This window comes from Gymnodraco acuticeps, unplaced genomic scaffold (genome assembly GCF_902827175.1).
Source record: "Gymnodraco acuticeps unplaced genomic scaffold, fGymAcu1.1, whole genome shotgun sequence".
Classification (NCBI taxonomy): Eukaryota; Metazoa; Chordata; class Actinopteri; order Perciformes; family Bathydraconidae; genus Gymnodraco; species Gymnodraco acuticeps.
In genome coordinates this window covers 1222265-1245804 of record NW_022992001.1, presented here as the reverse complement: position 1 = coordinate 1245804, position 23540 = coordinate 1222265, and the positions used below count along the sequence as shown (strand labels likewise).

The following is a 23540-nucleotide window of genomic DNA, read 5'->3' as shown; positions in this document are numbered from 1 at the left end:
AAACATAATCATCCTCCCACTCGGAGTGAGAATTATATATGTTTTGCTTCTGCCATAATTGCGGTCTTGTGTGTGTGCGGCCTGTCACTCCTGTGTTGACACGGACAACGTTAGCGAACTAGTGCAGTGCACACTGCCCACTGCTCACCAGCCACGCCCCGACACATGGGGTCACGCCGGCCAATCACAAAGCTTTGATGCGTTCAAGTGCATTATTCTGGCACAGGAAGATTATGTTACAGGACATTAACGATAAAACAGAATATTGTTGTTCTATTTTTAGACACATCTCGCGATCGACTGGGAATCTCCCCGCGATCGACCGGTCGATCGCGATCGACTGGTTGGGCACCCCTGTGCTAGACTATAAGTACAGATCGCGTTCACACCGGAATAAGTCCCTGGGGGAGGATTAGGCAAATGAAGCCGCTGACGTCAATTCTTCTTCTTCTGCTTTGGGTTTACTGGCATGCCGCAAACCACTTCACGGCGTATACTGCCACCCGAAGATGATAAAATGACGGCTTCACAAAACTTTTTGGGAGTTTTACGGGGCATGGTTTGCAATCCGCCCAGCCAATCAGACATAGGAACCTTTTTCTCCCACGAAAGTACCTGCTCTCTAGCAGGGACGGAAAAGGGGATAAAAAGGAACTCATTTTTGTTCAGGCTCTTTTTGGTATGAACGCGACATTTTGGGACTATATCGGAACTAAAGTGGGAAAAGTACTGCGGTGTGAACGCGGCTATTAACTAAAGAATAAGATAAATATATAAAGCTATAGATGAATATAAATACCCATTGATTACGGTTTGAATGCCAGGCAAACAAACCAAAAAATAAAGTTCAGCTTTCATGTGCAGATATGAAGGCAGCTGGACACGATGTTAGCACTGGAAGCTCTCTTGTTCCGTTTGTAGTCCATTTGGTAATAACAATTAAACTGTCCAGATCCCCACACACGTCTAATGATGATTTCACTTTTTGATTCGAATATATTGGTACTGTAAACTGGCTACTTGTTAAACAATTTGGTTGTGCACATGGCCTCTCAACTCCAACTCTTGTTTTGCTTCTCTAGTTGCTAATTGGACCGAATTGACCGGTCACGGAAAATAAAGTGTTGACCTGTTGGCTACACCCTTGTTTCCAAGACAACATTTCTAGCATTTCGTGCTCTGAAATATAATTACAACTTCAACATGTGTATAAATAGGTTAGTTTCAGTGTTTCTGAAGGCCACACCAACTACAATCAAATAAATGTACTTATACCGAAAAGCACTGCCTACAATAAGTACTATAAATAAATCTTTGACCATTTAATACATTATAAGGCCTATTTATAGTCAGAATGAGAATATAATAACTACACAAAGACAATATATCTGCAGGGTCATCTTTAGGTTCCTCTCATTTCAGTGATGTGTAGGCTTAGGGTTTTTATGGTTGGTGGCATATAAGGCCCAAAGCCTTATAAAACCACATTATTATGCTGTGTTAGCTTAAAGGTGGGGTAGGTAAGTTTGAGAAACCGGCTCGAGATACACTTTTTGTTATAATCCATGGAATGCTCTTAACATCCCGATAGCAATGAATATCTGAAGTGCTTTGACAAAAAATCCATAAAAAAACATCATCTGTGGAAGCCATGGCGCTGTAAAAAGCACGACCAATCATTTTAGCCGGCCCGGCTAAAGTAACTGGATGGCCTACCTGCCTGTCAGCCTTCCATCTGTGCACAAACTTATCTCGTGCCCTCATTGGTCATGTGCGCCTTCGTGTGTGTTGGAGGAGGGGCTCTGTAAGGAAGTGGCAGATTTTTTCCGGCTGTGTATTTTCAAATTCAAATGCACTCGAGCTGGTTTCTCCAAAATTATACCCCACCTTTAAATAACTGGTGTTAGAACAATCTTTGTTTTTATGATAAACACAATCAACTCAAATATGACATTACCACAATAGATGGATGCAACACATGTTTCAGCAGTTGTGAAGCTGCATTTGTTGTTGAGGTTATAATTACGTTTGCAAAGCCCTTCATTGATAAAAAGGTCAGAGTTATCATCAGTATGATATTACACACTTGTATGCCAATTAAATAATTCCATAATAGCTTTGTTGAATCTGAAGTTGGGATTTGTTGTTATCTGCAATGTTTTCCTAGCTTGGTAAAATGAATTTTGACTGTCCTCTAATTATCATTCCTCACTTTTCTCTCAGCAGAATGCCAGATAGGGAGGATAATTACTCTGCCCCTGATATTGAAGCTGACAAACTTTACTATCTTGTGGGCATAATAAGGGAAAATAAAGTGTGAAACATAAGAGAGGGAAAGACAGACACAGAGAGGGCATGGATGCCTATTGGGCAGCTACGGCATATTAATGTATTTGGGTCCATCTGCGAAGGTCTTATGACACATGGAGGATTTACCGCCTCTAGGCAGACATGCAGAGTGACAATGTGACATCTAGCATCAGCCTGAAACTGAGTCAAGTGTGTCTGGCCATGGAGGGAAATAAGGATTCCTAGACAACAAAGAAATACAACGAATCAGGATTAAACGAGGAATCTAGACATAAAATACATGTTAAAAAACAACTGATAGAAGCGACAGTATGGGCACATGGGAAAAGAAGAAAATGCATAAACATAATTGGCTTTCAGTGAACACACACACACACACACACACCACACACACACACACACACACACACACACACACACACACACACACACACACACACACAACACACACACACACACACACACACACACACACACACACACACACACACACACACACACACACACACACACACACACACACACACACACACACACACACACACACACACAACACACACACACACACACACACACAACACACACACACTCCCAGGGGATCCGAAATTAGGAAAAAAAGAGTTTTCAGAGAAATTCCTAGTGCCTGTCGCTATAGAAACCATTGGCTTCCCTGACGGCGATAAAAGGAGCAAATTGCAGCGATGGAGGGTGGAGCCATGAGGGATAGAATTTGCCCACACACACACCTTTTCTGCCTCCCCTGGAGCCCCCTTCAGTGCCCTCAAAATGGTGTCAAGGTCTGGACATTGAATTATGAGGAATAATGTGTGTGTGTTTCTAGGAGAGTGTGTGTGATACGCTGAAAGACCTGCAGGGCTTTATAGTTGTTCTGTCCTTATCGCTACCCGGCTTTGTACTCATTCTGAAACTCTACACAACTGTAGCATATTGGCAGCTGCACTCAGATATGACCGAAATCAAACCATGTGAGTGAGTTATTGTGTGTGTGTGTGTGTGTGTGTGTGAGAACAGTCCCTAAGAGAGCCTTCATCAACATACTTAGACCTTATATGCATAATATAAATAGGTCTACCAAAAAACGACTAACTCTAATCCTACCTCTAAAATCTAAACGAGTTGTGTGATTTGATTCTTCAATTTTACGAATTCTATATTACACATGGGGAGTAACTGAATCACAAATGGTCATTTTTGGGGTGAAGTATTCCTCGATGCTCCTTAAAATGTTCTGTCCTCAGTCAATTACTTGTCTAGTTAGCTACGCCTTATATCATTTTAGTTTTGATATCTGTCTCAGAGATAACAGAATAGCACAGTGAAAGTACAAAGCGATACATAATAGACAACGTTAAAAACGGTCAGACAAGAATTGAGTTATACTAAAAAACATTCAAACCAAAATGAGCTGGGAACCTGCTCATATTAGGGATGAATGTTTCTATGTGCATTTAGAATGATAAAAGCATTGGAAAATACTTCTGGGGAACTTTGGAGACAGCACTCTGTACCAAATTGGGCAGACAGTACTGACCAAGTGAGTTTCAATGCAGTGGATTTCATTGCAACACTTCGTCATTTGGAGTGACACTTGGGTAATGCAAGACCAGCAGAAGGAATAGAAACAGTATTGACAGTATGCCAAGAGGAATGTTGTGTCAGTTGGGTGTACTGTACTTGAAAACTATTTTCTTCTAAAGTTATGGTACATTCAATATTTTAAAAAGGGGCTTAATGAAGGAAATATTGTAATGAGAGATTTTTTAATGTAATGAATGCATTTCGGAAAGCCTAATTTCTCCAAATGGAGGTACTATGGAATTTTGGCCGTAATGATGGCGCTATATGAAAAGTCTAAGGATCACTAAAGTTATAGGAATTCCTCTTGAGTATGACATGATGAGCATATGTACACAGTGGCGTTTCTAGGTGTACAAAACTGGGGGGGCAGAAAGAGGTCGGGGGAGAGAGAGAGAGAGAGAGAGAGGGGGGGTGACAGAGAGAGGGAGGAGAGAGAGGGGGGGACAGAGAGAGGGGGGGGGAGGAGAGAGAGAGGGGGAGTGTCAAATTACATACTGAAGACCACAGGAGCAATACTGTGAGCGCATACATTTACGTACACAGCGTGGGGATGTCATAGTAATGCACCTTCATACATGGAGTAAAGGTCACCATCACAAAGTAATTCTTAACAATAACAACAACCGTAATGCTTTAGCATTAAAACACCATAGACTGTAAATATAAGGAAAACACAGACACTCATCATCGAGGTCACAATATCAATCGATCCAGCAGAGGCAAAACACAGAAGATCAACAAAATATATGACATAAATGAACTTACCAAAGCTGAAGGCTCACTTGAAAAGAAAAGCGGCACGGCGGTCCTTCCTCTGACAGAATGTGTCTATCACTTTGGAGATGAAGTCCTGTAGTTGCTGGATCAACTGGCTTTCAATTGAAAGCATGGCCAATGCGTTAAGTCGCGGCTGTCCCATGGTGTTGCGAGTGAAAGTCTTTATCCTTTTGAGGGTGGAAAAGTTCCTCTCTGACTCGGATGTCGTCATCGGAGTTGTCACTATTATTTTGACCAAAATAACAGTGTGAAGCTCACTGTGGCGGTAGAGCGTGGTCAGCTCAGACTTCAACTTCTCCTTGTTTCCCAACGCAGGCCACAGTTTCACGGCGCAGTCAAGCTCAGGTGTAGACATGCTGTGGGAAGAATGAGCTGTCAACAAGCTTTGCAGCGATCAAATGGTCACTCTGTGAGAACCTCTGTTCCACCTGTGAGATGACTGTGTCACAAGCCTCCTTCATCACCGGCGCTGTGCTGCTGACTCGTCGGCCTGGCTCGTCTGTTCCATCATGAGCAGTGGCGGCCAATGCATCAGTTTTCTGCCTCATTTTCTGAACATTTTCCTTGAAACGGCAGAGCGCGCTGTTGATCCCAGGTGCATCGATGCTTCGTTTTTGCAGAGTGTTGTATAGAACATCCACTTCTGGCATAAGCAACGAAAAAAACTCCAGGAGCTGCATAAATGCTCGGTCCCGCAGTTTCTTTGACAGGGCCGTATGCCTCACTTATGGTGACCGCATCCCATCCTGGTTGTGCGCGTATATGCTTCATACACTGAAGTAGTGCATCTCGGGTCTCCCAAACCGCGTTCACAGTTCTGCTTTTAAAGTTCCATCTCACAGCCGGTGGCCGTGGGATGCGTCTCTGTGTTGCCTCTGCAAGAGCTTCAACACGTTTTGGAGCACCGGATAAAAAAGTGGAAAAAAGCAGTTAGATCTGCAAAAAACCCCTTCAGGATGCTCATCCTTGCTGAACACAGTTGCTGCAGGGTCAGGTTCAGTTGGTGGGCGTAGCAGTGAACAAACTGAGCGTTTGGGTACGTCTCCTTCATCACCGTCTGTACCCCGCGCACGTTACCGCTCATGACGGCCGCCCCGTCATAGGTCTGAGCGATTAGCTTTTCTTTCAGCTTCAGGGGTTCCAGAACAGCCTTGATGCTGTTAGAGAGACCTACACCAGTTTTGTCCTTTACTTCCACAAACTCCAAAAAACGCTCTGTAACTGTGAGGTCAGGCATAATGTATCGCAGCACAATCACCATTTGCGATTTACAGGAGACATCGGTTGTCTCGTCGGCCTGAACGGCAACAAATGATGTGTTGTCCACTTGCTTGGCTATTTCCTCCCTGTACACATCATACATGCAGTCCAAGAGTTCATTCTGTATGGTGCTTGATGTCCCTTTGAAAACAAGCTGAGCTTCTTAGTGCCGTTGAAGCCTGGAATCGCCCTCACACATTGTCTCGAAAATTGACCTGAATATCCCTGGATTCAGAGAGTCCGCCGACTCGTTGTGGCCCCGCAGTGCTGTCTCACATTTCCCACACAGTTTAATACAGGTGATGATCCGACCAAGCACGTACCTGTTTTCTTCCACCTTCCTATTATGAGAATCAATGCCGCGTCTGTAGGCGCTGTCAATCTGAGCTGCAACATTCACCCTTCCAAGTAATCCCAATTTTACGGCATTTTCCAAATGACTGTTGCTGCTCTCATGCTTCATTGTCCTCTCCGAAAGATGCTTTAAGTCCTTGTAACCTGTCCTCGACCAAGTACCTTGATCTTCACCAAAAAGCAGGCAAGGAAAGCAAAAGAGGGAATTCTTCTGGATGCTCGCCGTTAGCCATTTCTTTTTAGCACTCAGCGTTAAACCCACGTTTAACTTTGCCCGCAGTCTGGACCATTTGGAAATCCGGTGGATGGTGGGATAAGTGTCTCAAATGTGGTGGGCACCGAGGCGCTTTACCTCCAGTTTCTCTCCGAGACTAAGTGTCTCAAATGTGTGCTCCAGTAAATGGTCAACTTCATTCATTTTCTTTCAGTTTTTTACTTCTTTTAATCGCTGGTGATGTTAGCTATATGCTGCTTTCTCGTCTCCTCTTCAAACTACACGTGACGTTTCGCAGCACTGCACACGTGAGTACTTACAGCCAATCAATTCTGAATTATGTGAGATGACGTATGGTGGGGATGGGAGCACTATGCCCCTACGTCATTATTTTTTTGCCACACACATTAAATAGAAAAATACTCTGAGCATGCGCAGTGTAGTTTTTACAATCACCGTTCACTTAGACTGTGAGAGGGAGGGGCAGGATCGGGTTTTGTCCCACATGGCTCTAAACAGCTCAAAACGGCACTCTAGACACTAATTAGAAGAACACAGACTAAAACAGAAATGTACAGACGAATCAGATTATTAAACATGACCTTAAAATATATTTTATATGTTTTTTTATTTATTTTTTAGTATTTTTTTGTAATCATTATTTGTAATACTTTCTTCTGACACTAGGTGGGGCTGTGCCCCACCTGCCCCTAATGACCCGCCGCCACTGTATGTACAACATTTCATAAGAATCTGCGCATTAGTAACCCAAACCCTAACCCATTTCCATCCGTAGATATGTGATGTTAGCATGACCAAATTGAGGATCGAACCTTTTTCAAAACTCTTCATCCGACGAATAAGCCTAACTCTAACCCCAACTGAGGAGGACAAACATATGTCTTGGTACATCCTAACTTCATTGGATTCATATTACTCTCTTTGATAAGCTACATTAAGAAAAAAGGAGCATTTCATTTATTAAAACCCAATGATGTTTGGAGACCGACAAATCAACAGCCAGGTGGATGACAACGGCGACGAATGAAAACTTAAACAGTGTCTAGACAATGGATGGTTTCTATAAACTGGCTGCAGGGAAGAGAGGTTGCAGGCTGAGAAGAGACAGATGAACGTGAGAGGAGGGCTGGAGGAGGGAAAATGTGCGGTCCTCCACGCAAACTCTAACTCATGCGTACGCACTAAGCACAACAACGGGAGAGACGAGAAACTGCGACACCATTGGCAGAAGGAAGAATGGAGAGAAATATGTGGAAATAATACCATAAACAAAATGTTACCTCTCATTTATCATATATGAAGAATTCACTTTCAAACATTGATTAAAGCCAATCTTAAAATGATTAAACAAACGCCTGTTTGAGACTCCTCAAACACATAACTTGGAGAAATAAATAAATATGATATATAGATATGTTATTTAAAACCACCTCGAATATGTTGTGTTAATGTTATGAAATGTTTTCTCATAAATGATACGGTTTTGCATTTCTATAGGTAGAGCTAATAACACAACACATTAGTTGTATTTCCTTTAACTGGTGGATATAGAGTTGCTGCAGTGGAGACGCTGCGCACAGCTGATCGACAGCTGGGACACAAACCACCAAATACGAAAACATAATTCAGATCCAGTCGTCATGACTCCACTCCGGAGGGATTCCCCGATCATTTCTTACAGTTTCTCATCAAGGAGGTGTCTCCTGTCCCCGGTACAAACACACTGCCTGCAGGAAGGCTATGTGTATTCTTTTTGTCATGAACCTTTTTCGGACCACTTATTTATTTATTTTGGTGACGATCAGACCTCCATGCTGCTACTCTGGTTCAAACGGCATCCACCAAACAATATGATTTATCTCGACCTCCCCAAAATAACCAAAATCTGACACGGTGTGAGATGTCTTTTTTAGCTGTTCTGTCGTCATTTCCTGCGATCTTCTTCATGCAGTCAGTCAAAATGAATGAATGGGCGTTTCTTTGACTATTTATAGGCAAATATGGGCGTTACGTGAAGCCCGCAAAAGCTGCACCGCATTTCGAGTCGATTGTGATTTATAAAGGGAAACCGGCGTAGGAAGTGCTGTACGCACTTTCCTCGCCGGTACGCATTTCTGTACCTATTTTTTGGATTTCTACTACGTAAGCAACCTTCCCACGTGAATCCTACGCACGGCGTTATAAATGAGGACCCAGGGACGGAGGAGGGAGGCAAAAGAAGAGAAAAAGCATGCTAAGCTCGATCGATAGTCATATTCCCAGTCTCCGCGGAGGGTTCTCTCTCCACTCTGTTTTTGTTCTAGTCCACACTAATATTTCCTTCTCTTCTCTGCGTTCTACTCCTCCCATCAACGTATCTTTCTATTTCATTCCCACCATAATGTCCACCCCTCTTCTTTCCCCCGATGACTCTAGCCAATGCTCAGTCCTCTACACCCTCTAATTTCCACCCCTTTCATTTCTCTCATCCACCTACTCTCATGCCTTACTCCCATATTGTGAATTCTCGGTGTGTTCCATGCCTATCTTTCAAACATTGTGAATTCAAGCGGTTTGGGAATAGGGCCACTCGCTGAGGTCTCTGAAAAACAGAGGGGTATACTGCGGCCAGGGATCAGTATGAAGTCAAGCGCAAGGAGCTGGCTTTGGCTTTTACCACACCGCTTGAGGCATCAGCATGATGTAGCAAAACGCAACATGAACGGATAGGTCAACTCGTCTCAGCATACACCAATTTCATTTGCATCTGAGTTGCTTTGGACCCTCCACATTTTTAAAAGGTTAAGATAAGATAAATGTGTTTGCTGTCGGAGATGAACATGTGTTTTGAAAGATTTTGCATGTACAATGATTGTGTGCGCTGTGTGTGTGTTTTAGTGAGCCTTTGCTAATCCGCTGAACTCATTAGCCTAATTGGACAGTCTGCAGAGAGCTCCACATTGATCCGGGCCTGTTGTGATTCTACTCCTTATGAGCACTCAGTCTTTTCGGTTTCTGTCTCTCTCAAACGTCCTCCCTCTCTTCCTCTCTGCTCTGTTCCCCCTCTTGAGCATAATAATCTTTGGCACCGTGGACGCACTCGGCCCGTCTGGACACAGCTAACTGCCTGGCTCTTTCATTACGCCTGTTAGTGTTACAATGTCTTCCTTTCAATTTCAATTTCCATCTGGGTGGCAGTAATGGTCAAATATGTTGGGTTTGAAAAAGCTAATGTAATGACGGACTGTTGGCAATGACAATAGTTGGGTTTTCATCCAGATGTATTTAACGGAGTGATAAAAAACGACATTTCGACAAACTGCATCTCATTCCACATGAGAAAAGTGAGTGTAGGCACTGTTTTATCTCATAAGATTAGTGGCTTTCAACTCACAAATGCAGTAAAATATGAGCATAATCTCTTAATTGTCAATTATTATTAGGAAAATAATGGAGTGAAAAGGATCAAATAGTATAGCACTACAAATAATTGTATTAGTTTGATATGCTTTTAGCCCAGAAATATTTATTTCGTCTAACACTTTTAAATCTAGAAGGGCATTCTGAGAGTGCAGCCCTCCATCAAGGCTATCTGTGAGTGGGAAATAATGCGTGTATCCTCCCTGTGATTCGGATCAGCTCCAACATTAATTGGATGCTTCCTTTGTCCATGCTACACTCCTTTACAAAATGTAATGGAAATCCAGCAGGTAGTTATTCTGTAATACTGCTGACAAAAACAACAACAAGCGAACTGAGCTGAAAACAGAACCTCCTTGCTGGAGTTTATAAATCTTATTTGATATTTGTCCTTGGAGGCATACAACTACCATATTCAAGGTGATTACACTAAATCTATCATCAGCTTCCTGGCTGAGGTGATGACAACAACATCAATGTGTTATTGGATGCAGGAATTGTTTCTGGATAGTTTAAATCGAATCCTGTATCTAAGGTGGTGCAAACAGAATCAATGGTGTTTGTGCTTGTTGTCGTCCATATTGAGAGAGAGGAATACAAAGCTTGTTAATGAATAACTTCCAACTATTCATCTCTACCATCCCACTTCTCTCTCCCTGTCTCAGCAGGAGTTACTTGATAATGAGCTGTGGTGCTGTCAGAATCACAGCCCATGCTCATCCATCCAGCCTGCTTAGTAAGGGGCATGGCACACCACTGTCTGCTGCGTACACACACACACACACACACCACACACACACACACACACACACACACACACACACACACACACACACACACAACCACACACACACACACACAACACAACACACACACACACACACACACACACACACCACACACACCACACACACACACCAACACACACACACACACACACACACACACACACACACACACACACACACACAGATGTCAGGTATACACACGTTTGGATACAGTGCAAAAAGACTGAGACACACACACACACACACACCACACACACACACACACACACACCCAACACACACACACACACACACACACACACACACACACACACACACACACACACACACACACACACACACACACACAACACACCACACACACACACACACACACACACACACACCACACAAAGAAAAGAGCGGAGCATTATCGCTGTGATATGATTATTCAACCTAAACGATTAGTTGACTGACAGAAAGATAATGGAAAACTATTATGAAAAGTGATCCATTGTGGACGTAATTTTTCATGCAAAGATGTCAGAAAAGGCTGTTCTTAGCTTCTCAAATATTTCTATGTTTTATGCCGTATTGTAATTAATATTTCGGGGTTTTGGACTGACTTACAATATATTGGTCAGTTTAATTTTAAAATGTTTTAAATACATATTGAAGCTTTAAGTTACATATATTTAGGGATGGTGCTGCTTTGAAATACAGATGGGTTCTGTCTTGTCAGCTCCACTGCTTCACCTGGCCCGGCCTCAATTGCACTGATGGTGCCCATTTTTAGATGAGCCTGCTGGGGTCACTTCCAAGGTGGCGACAGCCCAAGCCACCTTCTTTGAACTTCACAACGGCTCATCAGAAACCTATACATGACTTCACCGAGACCATTTAAATATTTGTTATTAATCTACGGTTGCCGTCCTAGTGTAAAAGCTTTACTGCGTCATTAAGTATGCACTGTGTGTGAGTATGTTAGCATTGTCTCAGGTAACATGCCAGACTAAGATCACTCTACTTCTGCTTCCTCTGAACCATTTCCTTCCTTTTTTCCTATTTTTCTCTCCTTTCCTTCCTCTTAGTCTACAGCGACTTCATTCATACACTGTGCCTTCTCGACCCTTGTGTCTATCTCCCAGCGTATTATAATCTCTCCTTTCCTCTCTTCCTTTCAGGAGGGTGAAGGGTAAGTGAAGATCGTTGGGCTCCATTGGAGAGGCGCAGACATCTTGTGTGTGTGTGTGAGTGTATGGGTGTGTGTTTGTGTGCACCCCATCATTGCTCATCTCTGGCAGCCTCACTGGCTGTTGCCCGAGCTACAAGCTACAGAATAAATACACTTTAAATCACCACACACACACAGACATGCACACACACACAAGCCGCCTGCTCGCTGGCAGCACTCTGCTGCTGTTAAATGAGGGGTCTAGGGACTTGTGCCAGTGAAGCCTTTGGCTACTCTAGCCCTCCTCCTTTCTGCATGCATTCCAGTCAAACACACACTCGAACAAAAATCCAAAGATATGATGGGCAGAATGGAACACGGAAGGATATTCTTGTGGTAAATTAACCGGGTTCTGCCTACTGAACACCGAACCAGGAACATAAAGACGGTGACTGGGGAGATACTCAAATACTTTTTCCAGAAGATGTACTTTCTCAGTGGACAGAATTGTGTGGTATAAATGGTATAGCATGAGTCATCAGCCCAACTAGGCCCCACCCTGCTTCAGTTCACCTCTCTGGAAGCCTGGGAGGGTTAGGGGTAATTTCTTATTTTCAAGAGAAAATTGGGTTTGCCCATTGCAAGTAATTTGGTTTCCAGAGATATACATGCACAGTTTGACTGAAATAGGTTATCATTAACTCTTCTGAAAGGTGTAAGGTACGACTTATTGGTTTGTTTGAGAGATCTACAGCAGGATAATCCAAAAAACGACTAGGCATATTTCCATTAAACCAAGTGGAGGTTTGTAGCATGGGCAAAGGAAGAAGCCATTTACATTTAGAGATATCATAGGCAAATACACACATTGTCTTTCACACATCGAAACCGAGTGCGCTCTTGCGTAACCTTCTAGTTTTCTGCAGGTTTAGAAATTCAAGTAACCCCTTTCTCATTGTAATTTTTTTCACGTTGGGTTTGCCAATCTCCAGAAATGTGGTTTCTAGAGTTATACATCCACAGTTTGATTGATTCAGGTGATGATTACCATTGCAATTTAATTGTTGGTTTGTTTGCCAGTTTGTCAGCCGGATTACAAAAATAACTACTGGGCATATTTCCATTAAACCCACTGGAGGTTTGTAGCGTAGGCCACGGAAGAAGCCATTCGATTTGAGATATCTAAGGCAACCCCTTGCTCATTGTATTCAAGTTTTCATTTGATATATATTGTAATGTCTTTTGGGGATGAATTGAAACAGAGCCTGTGAGACTGTTGGCTAACCTCACTACTGCTCCTGTGGCTGCAGCCAGGATGAACCATCTTGTATAGAGCCTTTCCTGAAGAGTGCTGGCTGCATAGCAGGACCAGGGGTTTTAACAATAAGATATTAGATTGTAATATTCAAGTGTCCACATACCTTTGGTCATGCAGGATTGCAAAGCAATTCATTTTTACATCAATTAATAATTTTGTTTAGCTGCCTATGTTTCAGGTCTGTAGACAAACATATGGAGCTTTTTCATGATCTCAATCAACGAAGAATTGTAGCTTCTTTCAAATTCAGTGGGCATCTGTATCAGTCTTCATCTTCCCTGCAGTGGGTGTGGGTGCAGGTAGTGATAGCCCTCCCCCTACCTCCCCACTGTTTCTCTATATGCCCATTAGATAGACCCTCCAGAAAAACGCGGGCACAAATCCTTGATTATGCGATTAAACATGCAGGGTTTTTATGTGATTTTATGCGGTGGAATTGCGGGAGGTTGTCTTATTTATTCTCTCTCACACACAACCTCCCACTAACGTTAAACCCCTTTACTATTCAATTAAACACCTTCAATGTTTATTTATTGTAAAAGCAATTGGACTATTTACACACACACACACACACACACACACACACACACACACACACACACACAACACACACACACACACACACACACACACACACAACACACACACACACACAACACACACACACACACACTACACACACACACACACACACACACACACACACACACACACACACACACACACACACACACACACACACACACACACACACACACACACACACACACACACACTTCTCCGCCTCATTCTGTTTTAATTAACTCGTTCGTTATCTGACCATCTTCAATCTTGTAGGCTACTCATCTCGTTTCTTGTAGCCCTCGAAAGGGTTTTGGAGGTTGATGCCTCGGTGAAAGTGAGTTGTTTGGCTTTCTTGTCCGCAGCAGCAGAAAGTATTTTCGTTTTTCGAATGTTTGAATGAATTAAAGTGGGTCGTCACCGTCAATTTTCTCTTATGCTCCAACCCAGTGATTCTCAAATGGGGGTACGCGGACCCCTAGGGGTACGTTGGGGTACTGCAGGGGGTATGTGAGATTTAAAAAAAAAGAAAAGTTAATTAAAAAAATACCATGCATGATTACAAAAATAATCTTAGTCAAATTTGTGTATTGAATTTTATAGTTTTGCATAATATATCATTTTGTTCATTGCTTTGTTAAACAGATATTACTTCAGTTGAAAAACTCCTTGGAAAAATCAGTTTAAAAAAAATGTTGTTATGTTATTTGTTTTCATGCATAAATTGAAAATATCCTTAGTTTGTTGTAATGCATGCATGAAGGAGTTAATAAATCACACACTGAGGGAACATCACTATATTGGAATTATTTGTATAGGCTTTTTCGATCAAAAATGTTCGGGGTCGGTCAGGGGGTACTTGGCTAAGAAAATGTTTCAAAGGGGGTACATTACTGAAAAAAGTTTGAGAAGCACTGCTCCAACCTATGGCTCCAACACACAGTTGCACGGGGTGCAGAATAGTTTCCCCCCACTTTCATGCAAGACATCGGGGTACTGCTTTGCCCGGTCTTTAGCAGAAATGTTCGTTGGTAAATGAGATGAATTAGATTTTTTCATCTTGGTGTTTTCTCTCTCGTGTGAGCTCCACACGTTCACTCTACGGTGTTGTTTACCGTCTGTGATGCGCGAGCTGATGACGTCGCGTCATCATCATCATCACTTCACGTCAAGACGAGTTCACTTTTTTTCTTCTCAATTTTGTGTGGAAAAATGCGGGGATTATGCGCCCTTTTAATAAATATGCGCCCTTTTAAAAATATGCGCCATTTTGCTGATTATGCGGTAAATTATGCGATCGCATAATCGCGTTTTTCTGGAGGGTCTAATTAGACTGCATATTTTTGAACAGGCTGAGTGTGTGATGAAAGGGAATGTAGCTGTTAGGATCTGTCTGTGTTGGTGTTTTTCTTGTCTTGTCTGTTGGGTTTCCTGTTTTATTTTGTAAAGTGTTCACCCCCGTTTCCTGCCTGTTTGCTTTCTGTCTGTTTCCCTCCCTGATTACCCGATTGTGTTCACCTGGTACCTCTGTGTTTTCTCCTCCCTCCTCACCTGTCTCGTGTTTATGTGATTAGTCCTGGGTGTATTTAAGTTCTGGGTTTTCTGTCTCTCTTTGTCGGGTTGTCTTGTGTTGTGAGTAAACTGCGGTGAGTGTTCTGTTCTGTCTCTGGATATTGTAGCCTTGAAATAAAGGAATTATTTTGTCACTTAAATCTGCATTTGGGTCCTGCTTCCTGCACACCGTAACAGTAGCGTGTTTTTTGTCATGCTTTTACAAAACAAAAAAACGTACGGATAAGCCTTGAGTTCTGGGCTTGGACAGAGCACCTAATTGGGCAGCCATTGGAATATAAGCAGTGTTTTGTCAGATTATATAGCTGGCTAATGGTGGTGAAATAATAATGACGTTAGCCTGTTATTTGACTACTCTTTGATAAAATATGTGCACACTTAAACAGATCCATGACACAATGAGATCTGACAAAATGGGTTTATGCTGCACAGGGACAGACTATATATATCCCTGACTGTCAGTGCATCTTGTCCTAATCCGGCTCTGCGTCCTTCCTACAATGTTACATCAAATAAGTGTGGCTAATACAGTCCAGCATTGCTGTCCTCAATGTCTGATCTTTCTATGTATCTGTCTCTCTACCTGTATATCGTTCCATTCTTATTAGTCTCAAGTAACATCAGGAGGATACGTCCCTTAATGACCTCGAATGCCACACAGGTTCTGGGTCAGGCTCTTGTCATCTCACGCCTTGACTAGTTCAACTCCCTCCTGGCGGTTCAACCTACAAGTGTTATCTGAGCTCTGCAGCTAATCCAGCATGCCGTATACGGAAAGGTTTTCAAACTACCATGGGCGGTTCTAGTGGGAGGGCCAACAGGGTCCAGTGCCCCTGTAACTCTGTGCTTGGAACCCCCTTTGACCCCCTTCCAAAATAATACATCTATGACAATGCCATTTGTGATACTTTTGCAGCCAAGTCTGTACTCTTACCTGGGCCTAAGATAACATGAATGGGTTTGTTTTCCGTTTTGTATGTAATCTACCCAAGTTCTCCCAAAGTACAACTCTTCTCTGCTCCCTTCACTGGTTACCATTAGATACCCGAATCCGCTTCAAGATACCGGCCTACATTGCCATGAATGGATCAGGTCCTTCCTACATCAAGAACATGGTTAAACTATACACTCCAGCAGCTGCACTTCGCTCCAGCTTGCTACTTCCTCACCTTGAGTAGGACCCAGGTACCCAACAACAAAAACACAACTGTGTGTTTGGCTCCAAAATTACAGAAGGAGCTCCCCATTGACCAGGAAAGTCTACACATCTTCCGCCGCAGACTGAAAACCCTCCTGATTCAACTTCACCTTAATTGGCAAATAAAAAAACAACACTTTCAATACCATATGTAGCACTTTGGCTTTGGCAAGATTTGGCTTATTTGAAACCAATGCAGTAGCACTTACAATGGTTCGGCTCATTGAAAGCTAATGTGATTACAGAATTCTTGCTGTTTGAGTTTGTAAAAATGTAAAGTAATGTAAAAGTATAACCATAGTTTATTATTTGAAGACCTAGTAATCATACAGGTGACACCATAACACTCAAAACAGCTGGAATCACAGGGCCTTTAACTGATTTTAAGGAAGTACTTGTCATAATTCATGTGAGAGTCTTCACTGCTACTGACAGCATGGTACCTTGTGTATTCCAGTACAGAACACAGCCAGATGTTGACAGGAGTTGTTAACAATAACAGAAGGGAGTAGTCCGATGAGAATACATGAAGTGCTGCTATCTGAGATTGAAAACTTGAAAAGATACTCAAGTTCTTGTGCGACAGCAATTCACTTCCAGCAGTCTAGATCATCCTATCCTAAAGGGTTCCATACACATTACATGACATGTTACTTGTTAGACGCTTTTATCCAAAGCGACTTACATACTCAATACTGTGGGCAATCCCCACAGGAGCAATTTGGGTAAAGTGTCCCAGGGACACAACGACATGCTGACTGCAGTGGGGTTTGAACCTGTGCTCCCCTGATCCGAACACCAACGCACTAGTCCACTGCGCCATACACAATCAGCAATGTCCCTCGTGAACTTTGTTGAAAGAACACAGCAAACTACGAGTGTTGTGTGGCATTTTCAAATTGTTACAAAGACACTAATTATTTCTAGAATGATACATGGAAAAGGTTTTGGTTTTAAAGTTTTTTCTGCAACGCTCTAAACAGTATCCCAAAGCAGAACTGATGCATTTGATTGATAATATTGGAAGACTTGGATGAAAATGAATCCGGACAAGCAACAGTTGAATATTTTTGGGTAAAAAAGGAACATTTAAATGTATTTCATAATTATACAAGTATAAATGTATTCTAAACCTTGATTTACACAGGGATATAACATGTGGAAAGAGTACGTTTAAACATAGCATTCACGATCCAGAAGTGTCATGGATCAAACATTACAGCCATATATCTGATGTATCCTTTGTTCAGTCTTTGTGCCTTTGATTTAGCTGCCCTTTATGCCTCAGCCTTTCTCTTCGAGCAGAGTTTATTTTCTCATATATATAGAAAAAGAAACCAAGCATATAAGATCAATACACCACTCCTCATTCTCTGTTTTTGTGAAAAATGCTCCCAAACAAACTCTGTGGTGTTGAGCCAGACTAAGGACAGCTGTCATTGTTAGGAGGTCAAGTTATTAATACATCTGACGTGGCCATACAAAAGCTCAGGCAGTGACATTTTCTGAGAAAGATAAACGCTTCTTTGGCTATTCTGTCGCTGAAGTGGGTCGTTTGACATAAGAAGCGAAAGCTCCCCGTGGAAAGATATCTTACAAATAATATTAGAAAGTCGTTATTTTTATGTTTCTCAGGTTTTCTTTTTCTGATTTGTGGACGTTACTTATTTTGTATTTGAGTATTTGACTTTTTAATGTATCTCATTTTGTTATGTATGCCCTGTAACCAATCTTAAAATGCACAAAAAAAGAAAAAGATAGTTGTTACCTGAGGCATTTTTCAAGTTGCCGTTGGAGTCCGTTGTGGTGTAACTGACGTAGGGACCGGGCTGGTTAACACCATAAGGCTGCAAAAACACACAGGCAAACATGAATAAAAACAAAGATTCTTTTGACATTTTGACAGATTTATTTCGCACGAGCTGTCTATCAGAGAGGGTGAAAGAGGACAGGGGGAAACAAACAGGGAGGGGTGGAAGAGAGGAATACAGAAAGGGAGCATGTTAGCGTCTTTTTACCAAAGTAACCTTGAGCAGTTTTTGTTTAATTTCACTAGGTGACATGGAACATGTCTGACCCAGCTGGTTCTAATTGCATAGCATTAATGACAGCTGTTTGCAGAGGGCTTGTCTTATCTCTTTATTATGACGACTAATGAAGAGATCTGTAGAGCCATGCTTCACTTTACATCAGCTAAACCCGGCTTGTTACGCACGCACTGCAAAGAGAGACTAGGCCATTTCTGCTGTGACACTCGGCGGCCGGGTGAGGAAGGAATAGAAATGAGGTCAGAAAAAGAAACAGAGAGAGGGATGTAAATGCCACAGAGTAGTGTGCTCAAACAAAGCTGAAGAGGAAGAGAGGTGTGACTAAGAAGTGAAATGAAAAGATAGAGGGGGGTGATGGATGGGAGAGGAGGAGAAACAGCCGCGAGCTTCCAGCGTCTACTGCATTCATCATACCTTTCAGTTAGACAACAAGCGGGTGGAAGAGTAGACAGACAGAAACCAAAACAAGTCTAATACCAGCCGCCTCTTGTTGATGTCGAAGCTTTCCACTGGTGAAAGGTTATATAAGGAGAGATGCTACTGGCTGCTGCATTTGTCAGATTTCTCCACCTACAGTACACATGATCATCTGACAGAAGAGATGTTTGGGAGGAATAAAGGAGCTTAAAGGTAATGGCTCCAAAAAGAGATGGCTTCATTTGACTCCAAAATAGCATTTTAGTTTTAGCTAACGGTATGTTTTCCATGCAAAACCTTGCAGCCCCAAGCCGTGTGTCATGTATGGGTCATCCATCCATCTCTAGCGATTTTAGAATAGTTAGAATTGGGCGTTTGGACGAGTAGATTAGTGATTGTCTGAGTACTTCCCTGTTGTGTTTTTTTTGGGTGTTGTTTGACATTTTATGAAGCTTAGTAATGGTCTGCCTCTGACAAGCGGGAACAAGCTGTTGCATCATGCAGATAGAGGCAATGAGATAAAGAGCATGAAGAGACAGCATATTTTCCCAGTGAATTAAGTCTTTATCTGGACCAGTCCCAAGTTTGTAATAGTTTAAACGGTGCAACGTTTTTGGTGATATCTTTTTTTTCAGTTTAATTGAATGATTTATGGCATTTAAGCTTTTCTTGGTTGGGTGAGAGAAACCTAACTTCCGAAGGTGTAAAGTGGTATTTTTCTGTTTAATAAGGAAAACAAGTTTGTCAGTTTGTTTGGCGTGTTTATTAGAATATAAAGAGAGCTAACAGAGATTGTGAGATGTAGAAAACTTGCCACTCAAACAGTTCTTCCAGCTTTTATTTGTGTTGTCCAATCAAATAAATGCAAGGGCACATTCCAGGGAGAATGCTTTGTAACTCTAATTGCATTTTTCTTTCTACTATTTCCTTTGTGATTGTTGAGATGTACGATAAAAATACTTCTGCTGCTGTGCTATGAAATGTTAACTCGTGCTTAATATACTCCCATTAATTGATTTGGCATCAAATAAATTAATCAACATGGCCATCCTTGATTCCCCTGCATCTTTTACCTGAATCTGAAGCAACAGGTCCCCATCTATATTCATGGATATTTAATTTTTGTTCAAGTTTTTATTGTGGGGATTTAACATTAGACCATTTCTTCTAGAGGAGGCATCTAGTTTGTTTGGGTTTGTTTTGTTGTATTTGAATCATTGTTTTTATTGATGTATTGATGCTGTTTTCTTGTTATTGGAACACCTTTTTGAGTCAGAAACTGAGTTTGAAACTGGAGCGTGAGATGGGCCGGAGAATCGGGGCAGCGGGAGCGGTACTGCAGTCGCTTTACCGCACCGTTGTGACGAAAAGGGAGCTGAGCCAGAAGGCAAAGCTCTCTGTCTACCGGGCCATTTTCGTTCCTACCCTCACCTATGGTCATGAAGGATGGGTCATGACCGAAAGAACGAGATCGCGGATACAAGTGGCCGAGATGGGTTTTCTCCGCAGGGTGGCTGGTGTCTCCCTTAGGGATAAGGTGAGAAGTTCGGTCATCCGGGAGGGACTCAGAGTTGAGCCACTCCTCCTTCGCGTCGAAAGGAGCCAGTTGAGGTGGTTCGGGCACCTAGTAAGGATGCCACCTGGGCGCCTCCCTAGGGAGGTGTTCCAGGCACATCCAGCTGGGAAGAGACCAAGGGGTAGACCTAGAACCAGGTGGAGGGATTATATCTCTTCGCTGGCCTGGGAGCGCCTTGGGATCCCCCAGTCAGAGCTGGTTGATGTGGTCAGGGAAAATAAAGTTTGGGGCTCTCTGCTGGAACTGCTACCCCCGCGACCCGACCACGGATAAGCGGGAGAAGATGGATGGATGGAAACTGAGTTTGAGACCAAGCTGGGACTGATGTGAAAGTCAGAAGTTAACTTTTGAAATGTGTATGTATCTCAAATAAGCAGTGTGTGGCCTTGTTATGCATACATGATCCAGAATCGGAGCATTCGACTACGAACAGAAACCCAATATAATAAAGTTATGAGCAGTAACCCAGTCTCAGCACCTGAACAACAACAAGCAACAAACAATACATATATTTAACAAGGGCAGGATTTCAAGAACAGCCCCACATGGCAATTGTTTAAACTTGTGTTCATAAATCTCACAATGATATATTGAAAAATGCCAAAAACGGCCCCTGTACTGCCCGTATATTGGTTCGTTTTGTGAGTTTTTTATTTGTCTACCTCTGCACATTCCTCTCTTCCCACCCAGTCGGTTTGCACAGTTGTTAAAAGTATGGACAGGTGGAAATCATGTACTTATTTATTTTAGAAACCCCTCTAGTATTTTTTCTTTCCATTTTTTCTGGCTGCAGTAAAACATGTGCAACTTAAATAGATAAAAAGGAGCTTATACTGTCTTAGAGCTCAAAAACACATCTCCCTTTCAAATCCCCTTCCCTAATTTTCTGAATATAAAGTTGATCCTCCCTATAGACATGAAGTTTGGCCAGCAGGATAATCCAGCTCTCTGTCTGCTAAAAAAGGAAATGCTGACTACAGTCAGTAAAATAAAGATGTTTGCAAGGGAAGATAAGTGCATTGGGTACAAGACATTACAATCTGGGAGACACTCGAAGATAAGAAACAATATACTTTTTAAAGCTGTACAAATGTAAGATTTCTTACCTTGACATCTTCTGGACAGTCGTTGGAGCAGAGTCCGCTGAGCACTGAGGAAGACAGAGATGACAGAGTCAGACATGTTGCTCAGCGTGTGCTTCATGTCCAACACAGTGATGGTGATGCTAATCTGCCTTAGGGTCATCAAGATGCATCAAGCGGGTCAAACTCAGAGCAGTTAAATATCCTTTTCTTACACGAGGAGTTTCGCTGTGGCTGAAAGAAATCAAATTCACAAAAATCGTTCTTAAATGTTCCTCACATTCACGTTATATTTCATGTAACACAATCATCTCTTGTGTGCACTATGTCAATGTGTACAAGACAGACAACTAGACAAGACAAGCTTATAAATAAACTGGCAACATAAAATGTATATACAGTGGGGCAAAAAAGTATTTAGTCAGCCACCAATTGTGCAAGTTCTCCCACTTAAAAAGATGAGAGAGGCCTGTAATTTTCATCCTAGGTACACTTCAACTATGAGAGACAGAATGGGGAGAAAGAATCTAGGAAATCACATTGTAGGATTTTAATGAATGAATTGGTCAATTCCTCGGTAAAATAAGTATTTGGTCACCTCCAAACAAACAAGATTGCTGGCTCTCACAGACCTGTAACTTCTTCTTTAAGAGCCTCCTCTGTCCTCCACTTGTTAACTGTTGTAGTGGACATTTTTATTATATCCTTATATGCTTAAACCAAATGCTTCTCAAATCATTGTAAAACACCTATATCATTTCGTGAGATGTGCTGTTTTCTTCTCATACTCTAATGTGGGTTTTTATTCCCAAGCGCTTCAAGGCCACAGAGCTGATTTGGCAGACTAGGTTGAGACTCACACAAAGTCACACAAGAACTTCCCTATTCTGAGAACCGTTATCTACAGCTCAAGGACAGGTGTCTAATAACAATATGAGACCGTGTGAAGACAGATTTCTGAGCTTCCCGCCCTTTCTTGTATATAAGCTTTGCTACTATATTGTACTGCGCACACTCCTGCAGACTATCCTATACTCTGTGAGACCTGTGACTTTGTATTGCGTTTTTGTATTTGAAGCTTCAAATAAATAACCAGAAAGACAACTCTGTCTGTTTCACCATTTATTTGTTTGATCACTCTGACTTGTACTCTCCACAGTATTGGGTCTCAGATTTCCATAACACTGTATTAATGGCACCGGTTTGAACTCGTTATCAGTATAAAAGACACCTGTCCACAACCTCAAACAGTCACACTCCAAACTCCACTATGGCCAAGACCAAAGAGCTGTCAAAGGACACCAGAAATACAATTGTAGACCTGCACCAGGCTGGGAAGACTGAATCTGCAATAGGTAAGCAGCTTGGTGTGAAGAAATCAACTGTGGGAGCAATTATTAGAAAATGGAAGACGTACAAGACCATTGATAATCTCCCTCGATCTGGGGCTCCACGCAAGATCTCACCCCGTGGGGTCAAAAGGATCACAAGAACGGTGAGCAAAAATCCCAGAACCACACGGGGGGACCTAGTCAATGACCTGCAGAGAGCTGGGACCAAAGTAACAAAGGCTACCATCAGTAACACACTACGCCGCCAGGGACTCAAATCCTGCAGTGCCAGACGTGTCCCCCTGCTTAAGCCAGTACATGTCCAGGCCCGTCTGAAGTTTGCTAGAGAGCATTTAGATGATCCAGAAGAGGATTGGGAGAATGTCATATGGTCTGATGAAACCCAAATAGAACTTTTTGTTAAAAACTCAACTAGGCGTGTTTGGAGGAGAAAGAATGCTGAGTTGCATCCAAAGAACACCATACCTACTGTGAAACATGGGGGTGGAAACATCATGCTTTGGGGCTGTTTTTCTGCAAAGGGACCAGGACGACTGATCCG

At 42.3% G+C, this 23540-nt stretch overlaps 1 protein-coding gene across 1 annotated transcript in view; it reads right to left on the bottom strand.

Moving 5' to 3' along the window:
* The window catches only part of itfg1 (integrin alpha FG-GAP repeat containing 1), a 223170-nt gene that overhangs the window by 36140 nt on the left and 163490 nt on the right, over positions 1–23540 (bottom strand). The window contains exons 13-14 of the mRNA XM_034201274.1: positions 21672–21715; positions 18293–18371 (exon numbers count right to left, since the gene is read on the bottom strand). Coding sequence (XP_034057165.1) covers positions 18293–18371; positions 21672–21715 — 123 coding nt within the window. The remainder of the gene's footprint in view (positions 1–18292; positions 18372–21671; positions 21716–23540) is intronic.